Source organism: Agelaius phoeniceus, chromosome 13 (assembly GCF_051311805.1).
Source record: "Agelaius phoeniceus isolate bAgePho1 chromosome 13, bAgePho1.hap1, whole genome shotgun sequence".
In the NCBI taxonomy this organism is placed as follows: Eukaryota; Metazoa; Chordata; class Aves; order Passeriformes; family Icteridae; genus Agelaius; species Agelaius phoeniceus.
In genome coordinates, this window is record NC_135277.1 from 6867046 (window position 1) to 6884729 (window position 17684).

At 43.5% G+C, this 17684-nt stretch overlaps 1 protein-coding gene across 1 annotated transcript in view; it reads left to right on the forward strand.

Moving 5' to 3' along the window:
- Positions 1-4114: 4114 nt before the first annotated feature.
- The window catches only part of AGBL1 (AGBL carboxypeptidase 1), a 246847-nt gene continuing 233277 nt past the window's right edge, over positions 4115-17684 (forward strand). The window contains exons 1-4 of the mRNA XM_054642371.2: positions 4115-4253; positions 5915-6061; positions 6720-6851; positions 9197-9290. Coding sequence (XP_054498346.2) covers positions 4115-4253; positions 5915-6061; positions 6720-6851; positions 9197-9290 — 512 coding nt within the window. The remainder of the gene's footprint in view (positions 4254-5914; positions 6062-6719; positions 6852-9196; positions 9291-17684) is intronic.

The following is a 17684-nucleotide window of genomic DNA, read 5'->3' on the forward strand; positions in this document are numbered from 1 at the left end:
ACAGCTGGTCTTGGCATGTTCCCAGGAGCAGAACAAGGAGACAGGAGCTGTTCCCTGCTCAACTGTGGGTCAGTGCAATAACCTGAGCTGCCAGTCAGAAATGCTGGGATCGAGCTGTTGTCCTCCAAGCCCAATGTCACCAATTAATCACTTGCTGCCTGTAACCTATCAATGACGATGTGCTGGGGTATTTTTTTTATTCCTGGCTTTCTCCATCCTTCTGCTGTTTATCTCTGAGGAGCTTCTGCCAAGCTAACCCCAGTGTTTCAGGGATTAATTCTCAGAAAAAGCTCAGAGAGGAGCTCTCAGCCAGGAGCTGATTAAATGCATCTGAGCTCAGCCCTGTGATACTCCTGGTTGGGTGAGGAAGACAGGATGCTTTGCTGGAGTAAGGCTAAGGAAGATGAGGGGCTCTGACCAAAAAGTACTGCCATGCTTGATATTTAAAGTGATGTTTTTGCTACTTTAGCCTTTGTCCAACCACAAGCTGTGAAAGGCAACTACAGGCTGTTGTTAGTAGGTAATAATTTGGCTCTAACTTTAAATCCTTTTAGTGAAATTCTGCAGGAGGTCAGTAATATTGTAATCTAATTTAAGCTTCTGGGAACTTTTCTCTCCTCTCATTCCACCCATATACAACAAATGCATCTTCATTAGTCTGTGCACATGTAGATGCTGTATCTAACATTTGTAAGTACTGGCAGGAATGGAAAATACTTAGCAAGAGGAATTTTACTTTTCTCGTTTCTTTGGTTATGGTTTGTTCTTAAACCATCAAACATCTCTTTCAATAAAAATAACTAATGTGTTTATTTTTACCAGAGCAGGGTAAGAAATTTGCATTAAAGAAATTACTCTATTCATCTTTTTTAGATCAGGCACAAGTTGTGATTTTCTCATTTGTACTTACTGTTCAAAAAGATTTACTGAATATTTTTTATGAATGAATATATTGGCAATTCATCCACAAGGAGTTTGTTATGTGTATTAATTTAAACAATCAATTCTAATGGATTTCAATGTCCAAATATCTTTGATGACTTTTAAAACCTGAAGCTAATTAGTCAAAACTGAGCTGTTTCTTTTCAAGAGGCAAGGTGTAATCTAGCAAGACAATAGCAACTTTAGGGTGTTTTTTTCTGTGTTGTCTTGCTATTATAAATGGGAGCTGTGCTCTTCTGCAGAAGTCTCTGTTATTCAGTGTTATTTGCCACTAAAGTTAGTGGGAAATATGTTAGAATTTGTAATGGGACTGGGGTTTTATCCATTGTTTCAGCCAACACATGAGTCATCCAACTCCTTCAGTGGTGTGCAGCAGGAAGGGGAGCAATGAGGCACCAACACAGAATTTTAGTGTTAAAACATCAAGAGTAAACACTCAGGTAAAATATTTGGCAATATCACCCAGCTTTAATTTTCACATTTTAAAGGTTGATCTTTCATGTTCCCTCAAGTTCTTTGTTTGCCTGAGTCCCTGGATAAAGTGCATGGAAAGTCAGAGGATATCTTATGTCATCACTATTTGTGTTAATGGCTTAGGAACCCACAATCCAATCAGTTAAAATAAACAACCCAGTGTAATAGGAGCATAAATCAATGAAGACTTCATTACTGAAACCTTAATGTGTAATCCATCCACCTACAGAGGAAAGGGATACTGAGAGGCAGCAAGACAAAACCAGAGGACAGTCTGATTTAGGCAACCCTGGTATTTAAAAAGGTGTTGAGAACAGTAAGTCTTCCTGGAGTCTGTAAATCTGATGGATACTCATCACTCCTGACAACCTGCCCCTGACTATTAAGTCCCTATGCTAAAAAATGCCAAGAAACTCTTGGGAGGAGAGCTCTGAATGTTCTTTGTTTAGTCTGGGAGATTTGAGCCAGCTCAAATGAACAAAGACATGAATTAGGAAGATTAACATAGGACTAAAATGATATATTACACCCAAGAGTAATGCTGCTCAGAACTGCTCTGACCCTGCTTGAGCCAGTGGCACAAATCTGGACTCCTCTAAGGTGAGGGTGGCAATACTTGGTGAAAAATGAGTTACTGGACTTCATTAAAGTCACATATCCTGTTTGTCTTGGCTCTGAAAGGAGCAGCAATCCTATCACACTGAGCCTTTTGATTTCAACAGGGATCATAAAAGGGCTGAACTTCCATGTTCAGTGCTGAGATCTCTGCTTGTTGAGTTAATAACCAAGAGAAACAGCAGGTTCTCCCTCTGGGCATGGGCCAGCTCTGATGGGATGAGACAGGCACTTTGCCTGTGGATTTTAGCTAAGAGCAAAAGCAAGCTGAGCCTTGAGAAAGCCATCAGTGCTCACAGAGGCTCTCCACTGGGTTCCCATTTCAGAAGTGATTCTCCAATCTCATCCTCATCTGACTCTTCATCTTTCCTTCCTTCCTCTTCCCTGACCACATCTTGTTCTTTTCTCTCATTCCCCTGCTGACACCTCTTGTCCCTGTGGCTCCCTTGGAATATATATTGAATAGAGAATGGTTGGTAGCTCTGCTAATTGACCTAAACCAGTATGATGGGAAAGCTCTTGTTTTTCAGAGATTTGGAGTTTGTTTTTGTTAATAATTATGTCCACCAAAAAAAAAAAAAAAAAAAAAAAAAAAAAAAAAAAAGAAGAAATCAAAGAACACACACTAGTTTTAGTAGTTTTAGGATACAGAAGCTAGGAAACATTGGCACACTAATGTAGTTATTCCATGTAGAAAATGGCATGTACAGTTTGCCAATACAGAAGGAGATTTGGTTGCAGGGAGCTGCCAAGCATCCTACAGGATTTCTGTGACAGGGGGGGAAATCTGTTTCTCCAGGCTGGCAGTCACCTGCTCTGCCTGCAGACTGATCAATTCTGCTTCATCCCATGTCTCACCCAATGCAAACCCTCCCAGGCTGTAACTAAGGAGGAGGTGTGGACTGCAGCTCCCTAATTACCTCCACAATCCTCAGCACCTTGTCAGCCTGTGCTGGGACTTTTTCAGGGATCCATTGGGAAAAAAGGATCCATTTGTATTAATAGTCATTATTAGAGATCTGAATTAGACTTTCTCTAATATTCTTTGTAGAGTTACTTTTTGATAGGTGTTGCTTTTCGACTCCTTGTCTTAAATATACAGTTGCATAATCTTAAATGTGTCAGAGAATGGTTGAATCAATTTGGCTGGTAAAATGATCACAAATACCTTGAATACATACCAGGTTAAAGTTACAAGGTAGGTTAAGTTTCTGAAACAGTTCAACATTCAGAAATATAGGAGCCATATATTTGTGAGATGTTATCTTATTGTCATAATTTAATTGAAAATAAAGTGATTCCATTATAGTTTGTGTGATCCTAAGGTTCTTTGGGACCAAGGCTATTCGAATGCAAGTTTTGTATTATATTAGAAATTTGTACGGTGTTGTATCTGTTCAGAAATAAAGACATCCATGTCTAAACCAAGTCCCTCTAATTGGAATACAGACCAGTGATTAATTCTTGAATCACAGCAGTGAAGTCTGTTTGGAGCAGGATTAAAGAAGGGGTCTGGTGTATCACACAGATGGATGGTAGATATCATGTGTTTCCTTCTCCTCAAGTGCATTATATCTTATTTCCTCTAATGCAAAATTTAAAGTGACTCTAAAGCAGAATGTGTCATGTCAAAGTGTGGTGGTAACTTGGTCTTAAAATTAAATTATATTAGTTTAAAAATAAGCTTAGGAATTTTTCTTCTCAAGTTCAAGGCTTCCACGTGGTTGTGGCTGCAAAGACAGGAGAATTTTCTTGTAGATGGGATTAATATAATTTAAATGTATTGTTCTTCAACACCAGTAATAAGAGATGCTGTCATGGAAAAACACCTCACATTTAACATTTCTGTGTGATACAGAATTTCCTCAACTTTGAGGTACCAGATCAAATCAAAAAAGAGAGCTTTAGTTTAGAATTTGGATGTAAGTTCTACAGAAATTCTACTGTGTATTAAATACTGTGTAGCATGATATGTTAGAGGCTTTTAAAATGTGTCATCAATATGTTTCCACATATTCACTGTCCAGATGGCACAGAAATGCTCAGTATCCAAACAAGGATCTCAGTGCCCCTGCCCTGCATGATGCACTGCAGCCCTGTGCAGCACAAAGTGTCCTGTTCTGAACTGATCTGTCAATTTGGTGTGTTTCCCTTCCAGAGCTCCTGTGACAAGGATGTCATCCTGAACATTCTCAGTGTCCTCACTGACTTGCTGTCTTTGGGTAAGGAAGCAAAGGTTTGGGGCAATGGCTGTGGGCTAGGGCAGAAAGGGGGTCCTAAAGTAAGTCAGGGAATTCATACTTACATTTAAACTTGACCAGGTGTTTGCAAGGTGAAAAAAATGTAAATTGTATCTATAGATCAGCAGTCCTTACTCCTGAGTTTGGAAAACTGAGCTTATTCAATGTATTAAAGAAAAGAAAAAGAGACTCAGAGAAAGTTTCAACTTTTTAGTTTCGAAGATGCCCATGGGTTGCAAAGTATTTCATAAACCCTGGCAGTCAACCACTGGAAATGTTCACCAGTACCATTGGAGAGAGGACTGTGAGACAGGGAAAGGAACCTGACCTTTCAGAGCCCAGGGACCCTCTAATGCAGAGAGTTCAGCCTCTCTCCAAAAGGCACTTCTGCCTTGGGGCTGCAGGGAATGGATGTCACTTTATGTGCTCAAAGCTGCACAAAAAAATAAGTGTATTGGCAAGAGGACAAAAAAAAAAATAGTCAAGTTCCTTTTCCTTTCTGCTCCACCACAAAAATATAATCTACTAAACAATTCCCAACCCAGCTAAGCTGCCAGGCTGTGGGGGCTGCATTGGTGAGTGCTGGATCCTCCTGGGTCCCTCACTCTTGGAAGCCCCACCAGAGACATCACCTGTCCATGTGGGTCTCTTTTCTCTCTTTTAGAGCCCTGGAGCCCTGTTCCTCAGCTGGGTGCAAGGATGGCCTCCATGGGGAACAGGGGGTCCTGCTCTCCCCTAGGAACTGAAGGAGCAGCATCCCCCAGCCACAGAGCTGGATCAATGTTTGTTAACACAGTAAGGCTCCAAGGGTTAGAGTGCGGTTCCTTTGGAGACCCACATTTATTTGAAAGCTGTCCCCAAGGCTTCCCTAGGATTCCTTTTCATTTGGCAGAAACCCAGTGCAGCTTTAGTTCTTTCCTTGTTTAATTTCCAGTATCTAAGAAAAGATCACTGAGCCTTTTGCTGCTTTGAAACCTGTCGGTGTCTGGGCTCATTCCTCCCTGCCACATTTCAATGCACGCTGAAAAACTTCTGCAGCATGTGGGTTTGGGGAGACAAGGACTGTTGTGGTAACAGGTTGTTGCTCTTGAGCTGAGATTGAGGCAGGAACAGGAGAGAAGCAGGATCGTAGAAAAGGCAAAGAAGACTTTATTCAAAAGAACCGCGTGGTTCTATTATATTGGTTATAGGTTCTATTCTATTGGCTAACTAACAAAAACACCTTCCTCACACACTGTCCTTGAGAGGAACAGAAAAACGAAGTAGAAAAACACCACTTGCAAATTGTTTATACTCAACGAATTATCACATCTTTCCAACTCCCTAAAACTTCTCACAAGCTGCTGTGAGAAACACTTGCTGTTTCTCTCTCTCTGTCCCATGGCATCCACAACAGGTAGCAGAGCACACAGTTCCACCATGCACTTCCATCCATGGAACTACAGAGCACACAGCTCCATCCATGTCCCCAGGCTGGGGACACCAGAGATTCATGGCCAGTTCTGCGAACGCTCGTGTGTTCACGGCACTCAAATATTGCCGGAAGGCCAGGGAAGCTCTGTGTGCTTCTTGCAGACTGAGGCCTTGTGACAGCTGTGGCTCAGGGAGGGGATGCTCTGAGCTGTCTCTCCTCTCTTCCCCAGGCACAGGACGGAGGATTCACTACGTGGTCAGCAAGGGGGGCAGTGAGGCTCTGCTGCAGGTCCTGGCCACGGCTGCCCGGACAGAGCCACCCGACCATGGCACCCTCCTGCCCCTGCTGCGCCTGCTGGCCAGGGTGGGCCAACGAGGTACTGCTGGGGGGCTTCTGGAGGGGGGCAAAAACGAGGTACTGCTGGGGGGCTTCTGGAGGGGGGGCAAAAACGAGGTACTGCTGGGGGGCTTCTGGAGGGGGGGCAAAAACGAGGTACTGCTGGGGGGCTTCTGGAGGGAGGGCAAATATGAGGATCATCTCATAGTAGCCTTCCAGTAGCTCAAGGGGACTGACATTGTAGTAGGGCCTGTTGGTAGAGGATAAGGAGTGATGGTTTTAAACTGAAAGAGGGTAGGTTTAGATAAGATGTAAGGAAGAAATGTTTCATGATAAGGATGGTGAGGCACTGGTATGAGTTGCTCAGAGGGGTGGTGGATGCCCCATCCCTGGAAACATTCAGGGTCAGGTTGGACAGACCTCTGAGCAACCTTGTCTGGTGCAACAGGGGGTTTGGACTAGGTGGCCTTTAAAGATCTTTTTCAATCCAGACTATTCTATGTTTCATATATGGTGAATCAAAGTGAACCCCATGTTTTTCCATTTTCAGTGAGATTAATATTGGTTTAACTCATTGATACATTTGAATGCCTTTCTTATTAGATTTTGAGTTAGAAAGCTTAATAAACACATGTTTAGCAGCACAGCTGCAATTACCTGGCCTTTGCAACAGTTTAATTCTCATTTTCTGTTTACAGATAGGAAGTTTGGGCATAAAGTGCAGAAGGCAGAAGCCACTGATATAATACTGAGCTTGACAAGAAGACACCTGGGCCACCACCTGCACCTCACCCACTGCCTCTGGGTCCTGAGGGTTTGTGCTTCTAATGGTGAGTGCCAGGATTTTCCTCTTTTCTTCTGTGTGACAACCACCAGGGCTCTTTTTTGCTCATTTCAATGCAAAGAAACATTATTCCTGGTAGGGTTAGTGCCTGCATGCACCATTAATATACAGAAAAGCACAAAAGCCAGAACAACCTTAGAAAAAGGTGTTCCTCAAGGGGCCTATGCAGCCTTTACAGTGCATTTCATCTGTGAGCTATGGAAATAAAAGTGCTGTAGTGAAAAATATTCATGGCAAAGATCTCCTATTCTGGAATATAGACAGTCAATTCTTTTGCTCTGAGACTTGGGTACCTTAAGTCTCTATACAGTTGCCATTACCATAACAGCCAAATGTCTCACTATTGTTGATTGTATTGATTCTCAGAGCAGCTCCACGAGGGTGGAGAAGCAGAGGGTGACAGAAATCTGTTACTTATTCAAGGTTCCCCAGGAGGCAGATATTAGATCCTGGTCTTCTGGCTAGTATCCCCTCAGATGTTCACTCTCCCAGCTTTTCTTGCTTGGCAATGCCCTCATGTTAAATGATTCAAGCAAAGGGATTTCCAGTATTCTCTCTAGGGATCATTACAGATTCATACAGGCTATAAAGCACTGAGCTCGTCAGCACAAATTTCCCTTTGCTCACTCCAACCCTTTCCTCTCCTTCCCTACATCCCTCACCCAGCAGACAATTCTTGATGGCCATCCTGTCTGCAGTCTGCTCTGTGCATCCTGAGATTTAGCTCTCCTGGCACCCAGCCCTGCAGGTCCCCTCTGCCTGGACAGGAGCTGGCTTCATGCTTTGGGCTTCCTCAGGCAAGCAGCCAAGCCTCAACACTCAACCCCTCTCCCCATGATAAGCAGTGTTTGAAAGTCTGAGTGTGGCTGAAAATGCAGCCAAAGCCAGAAGATGAAATGTGCCTTTATTTGGGTTTCACAGCTGTGCAGTGACCCTGTGCTGCCTCTCACTCAAAATTATGATTTGCCTACTTCCCTGCTCCCTGCTTCAGTGCACCTGCACTCAGCTCAGCTGCTGTTCCTGCAGAGGTTTTAGGATGCACACTGCAGCCTGCCCTCCTTTCTGTTAATGTCAGACCCCAGAACCCCAGCTCTGCACCTTTGCTGGAACATCTGTTACTCTCCAGGTATCTCCAGCACTCTCCATTAATAATTTTGAATTTGTGGCTTCTGTGGCCCAGCTGGGAAGCCTCAGGGGAGGTGAGGTGAAAATCTGTATAGGTGTGATATTAAACCAGGGGATTACATGATCCCAGCCTTAAAAATTATGGAGTGGAACTTAAGGGAAGCCAGAACCATACAAAACTCTTGAGAGTGATTAGGTATGAAAGCAGGAAAGATGAATCCTTGCCTCACCTCATGCCCCACTCTGGGCTGCTCCCTTCACTGCCACCAGATGTTTGAGGCTGCTCTGGAGCAGGATGAGTTTGAGCAGCCTTGTCCACCAGCCTGGCTCTAATGAATTGCCAGCCAGTGTGAATGTAGCTGGCAGGCCTTGGAGGCTTTCCATCACAGGGCAGCTTGGCAGGGACACCATGGGACAGCAGGAGATGATGAGCCCTCTGGCAGCTCTCTGATGGCCACTGGGAGATATCTACAAAACAGCCAAAACCCAGCAGTGGGCAGGCAGCCAGGGCTCCTTCTGGCTACTGTTCATTACTGATCCTTTCACCTTGGTCCCATCCATTTAATATTTCAGGGCTGTATTTGTTCCTTCATTACACAGAGATATCCTGTCTCATAGTGGGGAGGACTGGCTGAACACCTAGGCTATGCATTGGGTGTTGAAACTGATTGCAAAATCTATCTAAAAAAGTTACTAGTCTGTTAAAAAGTGAAGGATTAAAGGGAAAATTGGCCTAGATGAAATTAAACTGCCTTCAGAAGCCCCCCCAAACCCACTTCCACTCTGCTGAATAACAGCACAGAAAGAAAACTCTGCCTTTTAAACCCCCATGAAATGAACTGTCCTCATTGAGGTGCATGTAGGAAATGTAGGATGAATTTGAACTCTGTCATCTTTTTCTGGGAGAAGACCCTGTTTAATTATAATCTGTTTTCTGGAGAGTACAATGTCTACAGGAGAAGGGGCTTTGGAAAAATTGGGAAAGAGCTGCAGGACTGGTTTTTGCACCTGATTTTGGCTCAGGTTGTGTCCACAGACAGCTTTGTGCTTCACTTTCTGTGTTTGTAAGGGGACCTGTGGAGTCCAGATGGGAGCCCAGAGAGCTCATAGCCCCAGGGGCAGCTACTCTTCCCCACATCTCTTCTAAGCAGTGTTTGCCAGCTGCCTCCTTCAGAGCTGACTGCTTTTTTCCTTTTATTGCCATAGTTGCCACGGGAACTGTGCTTGGCATCAATGGAGCCATGGAGCTGCTTTTCAAAGTCATCACTCCCTACAGCAAGAGACACGTCAGGACGGTCAGGTAGGCAGTAGCCCCAAGGGAACTCATCTTTCCAGGACAGCAAGAAATAAAATTCTGGTTCCACTTGAAGAGGCAAAGAAATCAGAAATGTATGCAGTTTCCACTCACTTTAAACCTGCAGGGTTTTTTAAGAGGCAGAAATAGTTCCCTGAAGGACACGTTAATGCTGTGATTCATCATATGATTCATGCTGGTGGCCCTTTATTTGTAGTGTGCCCTAGACAGTGATGGCAGTTTGATTGCAAGGTACCCTCCTTCATTTCCCAGACACAACTGGGTTTGGAGAAGCATGTGCTGGCAGCAGACAAGCCACTCCTGCCTCCCACTCAGCCAGAACTGCCTGCCACCATCAGCCTGGGGGCAGATAGAGTGGAATTGAGGCAGTGCTGCCTCATCCTCCATTTGCAGAGGGTCATGACCTGGTCATCATGATATTTTTGAAGTATGACAGTTCATACTAGTATTAATTTGTGTCTGCTTTTAAGCCCATCCCACATATTTCAAATCGTTCTTTTCTGAAGACATCAAGTCCATTTTGTATCTTCATCTCAATGCTGAATGTTAGTCCCCAAGCTGTCTGTTCTGACCACTTCCCCAGATGCCTTTCAAGGCAAACTTTATGAGAGCAAAACACATATCTCTGGCTTGCTCTTTAAAAGCAGGAGGAAGAATTTGCTGCTGTGAGCTGTGCCCACACAATCCCATTTGCTTAAGCCACACAGAACCTGCCAGTTCTCCTGCTGGGACAGGCAATGGCTTGTGGGGCACTGTCCCTACTTGCTCAGGCATGTGTCAGCAAGCACAAGGCAGCATTCAGCCAGTTCTGGCTTCTGCATGGACCTGACACGGGTGAGGTCCATGGCTGGTGGTTACTGAGGAAGCAGCTTCAGGTAGAGCACGAGGTGGGAAGGACGGACAGACACAGCCCAACAGTTTGGCCACAGTTTGTTTAGCTGCGGTTGAAATGGGGGCCAGTCACCCTGGATGTGTTAAATAATGTCCATCCTGCTGTCACCATCAAAGACTGATAGCAGTTCTCTCAATATCATGAGTTACACAACAGCTAGGAAGGAATTTGAATTAATTTCCATCAGTCACCAGTGCTGAAGCTGCACTTCAACACACGGCACTGTTGTTTGCTAAGTGCAGCTTTCTTCTTCTTCCTCTGCCTACATGGCTGGAGATAGACAATTTTTTGGACAGTTTGCTTTTCTAAATAAGATACTGAGGGGGCCCAGCACATGCACAACTTCCTGCAGCTGCCTTGTTGATGGGAGCCAACTCCCTTTTGCCTGTGCTTTTGGCTTTCTAGCACAGTGCCAAGTACCTGGAACTGCTTCACAGCTTCAGTTCTCTCTTAGACAAAGTACCTGAGATTCCTCTACATGGGGATACCAGGATGTTTCTTACACAGATGTTTGGATATTACCCAATCCAAAGAATCGTACTACTAAGATATTATTCCCATCAGGCCTCATGTAATAACTTTAAGATTTAGGCAGCCTGGAGAACTGTTTTGTGTATGACAGGGGTGTCCAGGATGAGTTAGACCCAGAGCTGGGCTTGGCTTCTGAGGCAACCAAAAGTGATTGATGGGTCCAAGTCCATGCTTAACTAAGCAAATTCCACCCAACTCCCTGTTTTCCTTCCTGTGGAAGTGTTGGCTGTGATTAGATCAGTGTTAGTTCTGCTTCTGTGATAGACCAGGATCTGTTTGTGATGGGATTTGGGCCTGTATCAGTTTTCTGTTAAGCAATGGGACTGGCTGCCTTAAGGCTTTTAGAATGAATTTTGTGCAGAAGTGCTTTATTTACCATTGACTGTTTCCCATAGAGGAAGTGGAAACCTTGGTATCTGTCACACCTTTCTAGCCTGGCTTCTTGCTGAGATACATTTGGAGATGCAGGGAGTGTTGCTGAGGGTTGCTGTAAATGTAGTCTGTAAAGTGCTCTAAAATACTCACTTCTAAGGGAAACAATCAGAGAAACATGCTGATTTTGATTTAAATGATTCCACATTGTCAATATGCAATATTTAGCTTTTACTTCCTTTTGTCTGGTGTACAAGGATTCTTTTGAATTCTTCTGTGGACATTTTTTTCCATTTGGAACACAGACACAAACACCAGAGAAGCAAATTCAAAATTGCCCTCAGTAAATCCCATTTTATAGCTAATAAGCCTTTTTACTTATTACTGAAAATCTTTAATTTATTTTTCATTTGAAAAAAGGTGTCTTGTGCATTAATTTTTGTCTACCTGAGCTTTCTCACTGCTAGTTCAGTTTCCTAATTTTCTCTGTATTTCCTAAAATATTTGTGCTCTTAAAACATATTTCATGAGTGTGCAAACAGTTCATAAAATCTTTACCCAATCTTTTCACAGGAAAAGATGATTTGTCTCCCAGCTACTCTTGTTCTAATGAACAAGAACCATAAATCAGCTGAAGCCTGGTGGCCACTCAGCTGGCCTGCCCAGGGCTTAGAGCTGTGCCTTTTGTTTCATAACTAGGGGCAGCTGAGAAGCTCAGTGGCAGAGTGGAGACAGCCTGTTTTACATCAGAAGAACCACACAAGCCTGTTTTGTGTTAAAACACAATTGCAACCCATTAAAAGGCACTAGTTTCTCATTAGTCAGTTGAGGTTCTGTTTGTTTGCAGTTCACTTGGACGTGCTGCTTTCATTGTGGAAAGTGGCTTTAGGAGACTTTATTGGCAAGCATTTGGGTCTTGAGACCAGAAGAACAGGCTGTAGAGTGGGTTATAGATCTTCTCTCCCAGCATTAGCAAATGCCTGGAATAGCTGCAGTCTGAAAGCCCTAAGCATCTTTGCAGCTCATCAGAAAATGGAGGTAGGTACATGTGCAGAAAATGCCCTTCCATGATTTCACTTGCTCTAGCTAAAGCTTTGTGAGGTGACTGGGATAGGGAGTTCATGGATGAGCTTTCTGAGCTGGGGAGAAAGGATAGAAAGGGGCCATGTTCTTTGTCTAGCTCAGTATGTGCTCCCAGCTATCTGATACTGGTGCAGCTCTTCCCAAAGTTGCTGTGGCTATGCTGAAATTGGGACTGTGGAGTTTTGGTGTGGTATTGGTCATAAAAGCATCTGTTTCTTTTTGCCTCTAAGTTGTGGAGAGCACCAGCCTCTAACTTGCCGACAGAGAAAAACGCCAATGCTGTCCCAGAAATCCTTTGCCCCTCACTTTGTATTTGCTCTTGATACCTTCTCTCCACCTCATAACTATGTGCCACCATGGTTTGCCTTTCTGCTGTGAAGGAACAGCCGGCAACTGTGGGAGCTGAGATTACCCTGGCTCTCTGATCAGCTGCCAGGAATGCAGCACTGAAAATGCACCACTGCTCTGGTGGGTGCACCCGCCTTCCCCTGCCCTGGGCAGCAGCAGGGCCAAGGTCACTTTAAGAATCTGCCCTGGAGAGTGCCCTATAGTGAGAGCTATTTATTTAGCCCGCTAAGATATGGAAACAAGATCCATAGTTCTATTTATTTTTCCCAGTGGCAAAGCTCTGGGGTATTTAGAAATAGTCTCCCCATGCTCCAATTGACCTTCTCTGGGTACGTGCCAAGTAGCTCTGATTCCCCTGAGACTGTGACTCATGGGCTTTATTGGCTTTAGTTAGGCATTTGAGGTCTTCAGCTTGCTGGTGCCATGGCTGTGGATCTCTCCAGAACTATCCATATCTGAGGTAAAAGGTACATGGAAAAAACATGGAACTCTCTGTGGTGAGATTTCTTGAGTTACCCACTGTGAAATCGAAGACTTAAGGCTGTCTTGCCCATCTCTCATGATGCTGTGCTGCAGAGAAGGCTTTGTGATACCTTTTACAGGGACAGTTTAAAATAAAGCCAGATGATGTTCTGCTTTTCTCAGCTCTGTTTATGTCAGTAGCTGGGATATCTGATAGGAGTCTGTGTGGGATGCTCAAATCTTCACTCCATCAACACCTTCTCTAATGTAGCATCTCTGATGCCTCACACAGTGCAATGATCACTGCTCTTTTCACCTTTCATCCTTGTTATTCCCTCTATGTTCCACAGCTTCCACCCCTCTCCCACTTTCCAGTGTCCCTTTCAACACTGTTGCTTGTTTTCCCATCTTGTTCTGAGATGTATTTGGATGGGCTGTGGGATGTTTGCTCTGGTCAGCCAGCATGACTCTGTCCAGGTTGTCAGGTATCCTCACCAGTGCTTTGGAGGCCATGAGTTGTCTGTGGCTTTATGTTGTGCAGGCTCTTCTAAGATTCCTCATGTTGAAAATAGAGTATCAAAGAGGCTGAAACCAAAACTCAGAGTTTATTCTCCTTTCATAAGAGGAAGACCTGTGCCATTTAGAAAATGGCAAATGGTGAGGTGACTGGTGCATTGGTCATTCCCTCCATTATGTTTTCCTTTTCTGCTGTTAAAAGGCTGGTGCACAGTTTTATTGAAGCAATTTGGATAGTCTGTTAAAATGTCTTTGTTTTTCAAACCTCTATGAGTACATCTATTTATCATACTGAGCAGAGCTGGCTCATGCTAAGTGTTCGCATAAACCTCGTATGAAAGATTACAACAAGAGAGAGTATTCATCAGAAATAAAAACTCTTTCTCTGGGTATTCAGAGTACTTGGCTTTCTACATTGGGCTATTCCAGTAAAGTTTGACTACTTAATTAAAAGTGGAAAGTGAATAAAAAGGGTCTGGGAATGGTGCCAAATTAATTCACTAGAAAATGTGATATGCAGAAATTATCTGCCTTTGCTCATGTCCAGCATTACCCACTTCTGACATTTGATCACAATTCTTCTTATGTTTGGTGCTTATTGGATAGTTCCAGAGTCTCAAATGCTTGCTGATAATCTACCTTTTCATTAAAGGGAGGAAATCCTCCCATGTAACTCTATTTCACCTGAGGTGGATATCTGGATTCCTGACATACTGAACGAAAAAGAAGCAAGTTCTCTTCACCTGTGGTAAATGTTTGCCTCTAGAAACTTGGGGTCTTGAAAATGTTTATTTCTCTCTGTGCAGTGGAGGATGACTCTGCAGTGGGCAACCTGGAAGTGGCATAATGGGCATTTAAAGCTGGGTCAGGTAGAAGGTTGCTGAAAGAGATTTGTCAAGTGGAGTCAGAGCCATCTGGTGTCAGGGCTCAAAACCCAGGAGGAGTGAGAATACCGCAGATGTCTTTTCTTTGCTGATAAGTGCTCAGGGGTGATTTGAGGTGGGGAGGGATGAGCTTGAAACGTGCAGCAATATTGATGGCACTGTTGCCATGGCCATGAAGTGATTCCTGTATCACGTATTTCTCTCATAGTGGGAGCTGAGGAGATTTTTTACTGGCTACAGGAAGCAGAGCTCATACAAGTGAAAAGAGAAATGCCAAGGTGATCAAAGAGCACATGTAAAGCTAAAAGCCATATTTAATATATTTAATCAGATATTATGTCAGATTGACCAAGGGGAATATGAAGACCCTGGAAATGCTGAAGATATAAGTTAAGAGGCTGTACATCACATAACTGGGGATGACCTGAATACTGGACTTGCCTCTTCTGCTGCGAATGATGGAGAGGCATGGAAGAGATCCAACTGCAAATGTGCCCTAGACCCCAGTGCAGGCAGTTTGATTTTTTTTCCCTATCCTTAATCCTGGAACAATGTCTTGCTGGTAGACCACCATAAACATTTACTGCAATTCCCTCTCCTGGATTGGTCTAAACTTCCAGCTGCTCTCTTCTTGAACAAAATATGTGGTATATCTGGCCACTGCAGACTGTACTTTGAGGAAGAGCAGAAACTCAAGGCACAAACTTGGTGATTAGTTCAGGTTATCAGCTTCTTCTTCAACCTGATAGAGAAGCTGTTGTGATGCATTCTTTTTGAGGAATGCTCTATGTACAGCTTTATGCCTTTGTTTATTTGGCAATGGTTCCTGATAGAAGATCAAAAGCAAATCATTCTTAATTCATCTTGTTAGTCTGTGTTTTGTCATTAATCATGTTGAGCAGTCTGGATATTTAATTGGAAAGTAACACATGATTCTATTGGAATGTGGTCAGAATTAATCAATGCTTAGCATTTTGAGAATAAACAGACACTATTTGGTTCACTTCATTCGTGTAGAAAATTCATAGGAAGGGAAAAAATAATTTCTGTTGAGCTATATCACAGCTAAATGACTTGCTTCCCATCTGGCCTTGATCTACGTGGGATTTATCCTGGAAGTCCTGTTAAATAAAACTAGAAAATACTGTTCTGAATGAGACTATGCCAGCAACAAGGGAAAGAGTGTTGTCTTGAAAATTTTGCTTTTTAGTCAAGTTGAAGACACACTTTATATAATCTCAGATAACATGAAGCGGGGATGGTTGCATCACTAAGATAAGTAAATAAACCCTACTGTGCAAATTTATTGCAATGAGCCATTGTAGTAGAGGTAATGATCTTGGAGCCAGAGGTGTCCCAGTTTCATGCAGTTCCTTCTCTTTCATTATTTTTACAGTCTGTGTGGTTTCTCTCAAAGAATGACCTGTTCTGATATCAATAATCAGTTACAAAATCTCATTTCAGACTGGTGGTATGTCAGTGCTGCTTTGCAGAACAAATGGAGTTGCATTTCAGAATTACACTTTACTGGCATTGTACTGTTAATAGCAGTAGACGAAAGAAATTGAAAAATTAAGAGGTAGAGACAAGGGAAAAAGAGATGTTTTCAGGAGAGATTTGCAAATAGATGAGGAATTGATGAGGCGGAGAGGAGCGGCATCTCCCAAGGTTGTTCCAGAGGTCTGGGTGAACATGGGGCACTCAGAAATCCTGGTGCCATCTCTTGGTAGCCTTTGGAATGGCATGTCTCACCACAGATGCCCTCACCTTCGAGGCATTAAAAGTTGGTGAATGAGCATTATATGGAGATAAATTCACTTCTAGGCTTAAGTTTATATGTTGTGGGAAGGGAAGAACTGATTTATAAATGGAGCAAGTTGGTGAGACTGTTATTTTGAAAGATGTTTGCCTTTTTCTTTTAGGTCTAGCTTATGTCGTACATCTATTTCAGGCCAGAGTTTGAAAGAGAAACAATGCTTTCAGCTGAAGGCCTTTCTTTGCCTGCCCATTATTCCTCCCCTTTGATGAGCTAGAGTGCTATATTTGGAAAGATGCTGTGAGGGCAAGTCCCTGCTGTTCTCAAGTTGGCTTTTCACAGCCAGTGGCTATGGCAGATGCAGTTCATGGCTGGGCTCATGTGATGGCTTTGGGCATGTCCATACTGCAGGCAGCTCTGCATTTGTTGGGCAGGAGATTGCCTGAGCTTTAATCTTCCTCCTTCTCCTAACAAATGCTCAGCATTGCAGCAGGGCCTCCAGTGTGAGCTGCCTGAACTTCTCAGGACATGTCATCAAGTTTGGCAGTGTTATTCATGTTGCTGTGTCTGTCTTGCTGTTGGTCTTTGTTCTAACTGGATTAAAACTAACACGCGGGTGCCTCACTGCAATTCCCCTGCCTCCTAGGACCTCTCTGAGGTGTATATCCCACGTAACCATCCCATGGAATATATCCCATGGAATCTACTGTCACTCCCATCCAAATTCATACATCAGTTGCATCTCTGAGTGTTTCCCAGAGTTATATGAATTGTTAATATTATTAATGCTGTCTTGCAGCTGAATGTGATAGTCCCCCACAGCAAGTTAGGTCAAGACTGGTGTGAAAATGCCAAGCATTTTGTAAGTGGCATGTCAAAATCAGAGTGGAATTATTAATTAAAAAAAATTAGAACACAGCTGGAAGGATTATGAAATATTTCATAATTAAGGAATAAATGAAGGGTTGGGATGACTTCTGGAAGTTGGTGGGTTATCTGTGAGATGTGCAGTGTGCAGACTTCTGGTCTGGAGGTGCAGGGAGATCTTTCAGCAGTGGTGGTGGGGCTATAAGAGTAAAGAAGGCAAAAAGTCTAAGGTTAGGAGACAAAGGATTTCTCATTTCTGAGTATTTAAACTAAAACTCTGTGTGTTTCTGTGGGCAAGACACTTGAGATCAGACTTTTCATATGCTTAAACCCTCACCTTTCTCATGCCTTACTAAGTGTAGTGAGGATACACTCAGCTCTGTCTGAGGCATTCAGTGAGACCACAGATGGGGGAAATGAGAAAGGGGAGAGAAGAACAGTAGTGAATTAGTGAAAGGTTTTATGTTCAGGTGGGATGTGGCTGAAATGGACTGTGGAGTGAATGTGGAGCTGGTGCAGTGAGGAGAGGGGTGAGCAATGTGCTTATGTGACCTTGTAATCGTGTTTGGGGTGGCTGTGACGTGCCAAGCCTTCAGAAAGCCTCAGCCAGGCAGCCCTGGAGGATGGGGACTGGAGGGAAGGGATTTCCAAACAAAGCTTATCTGAAT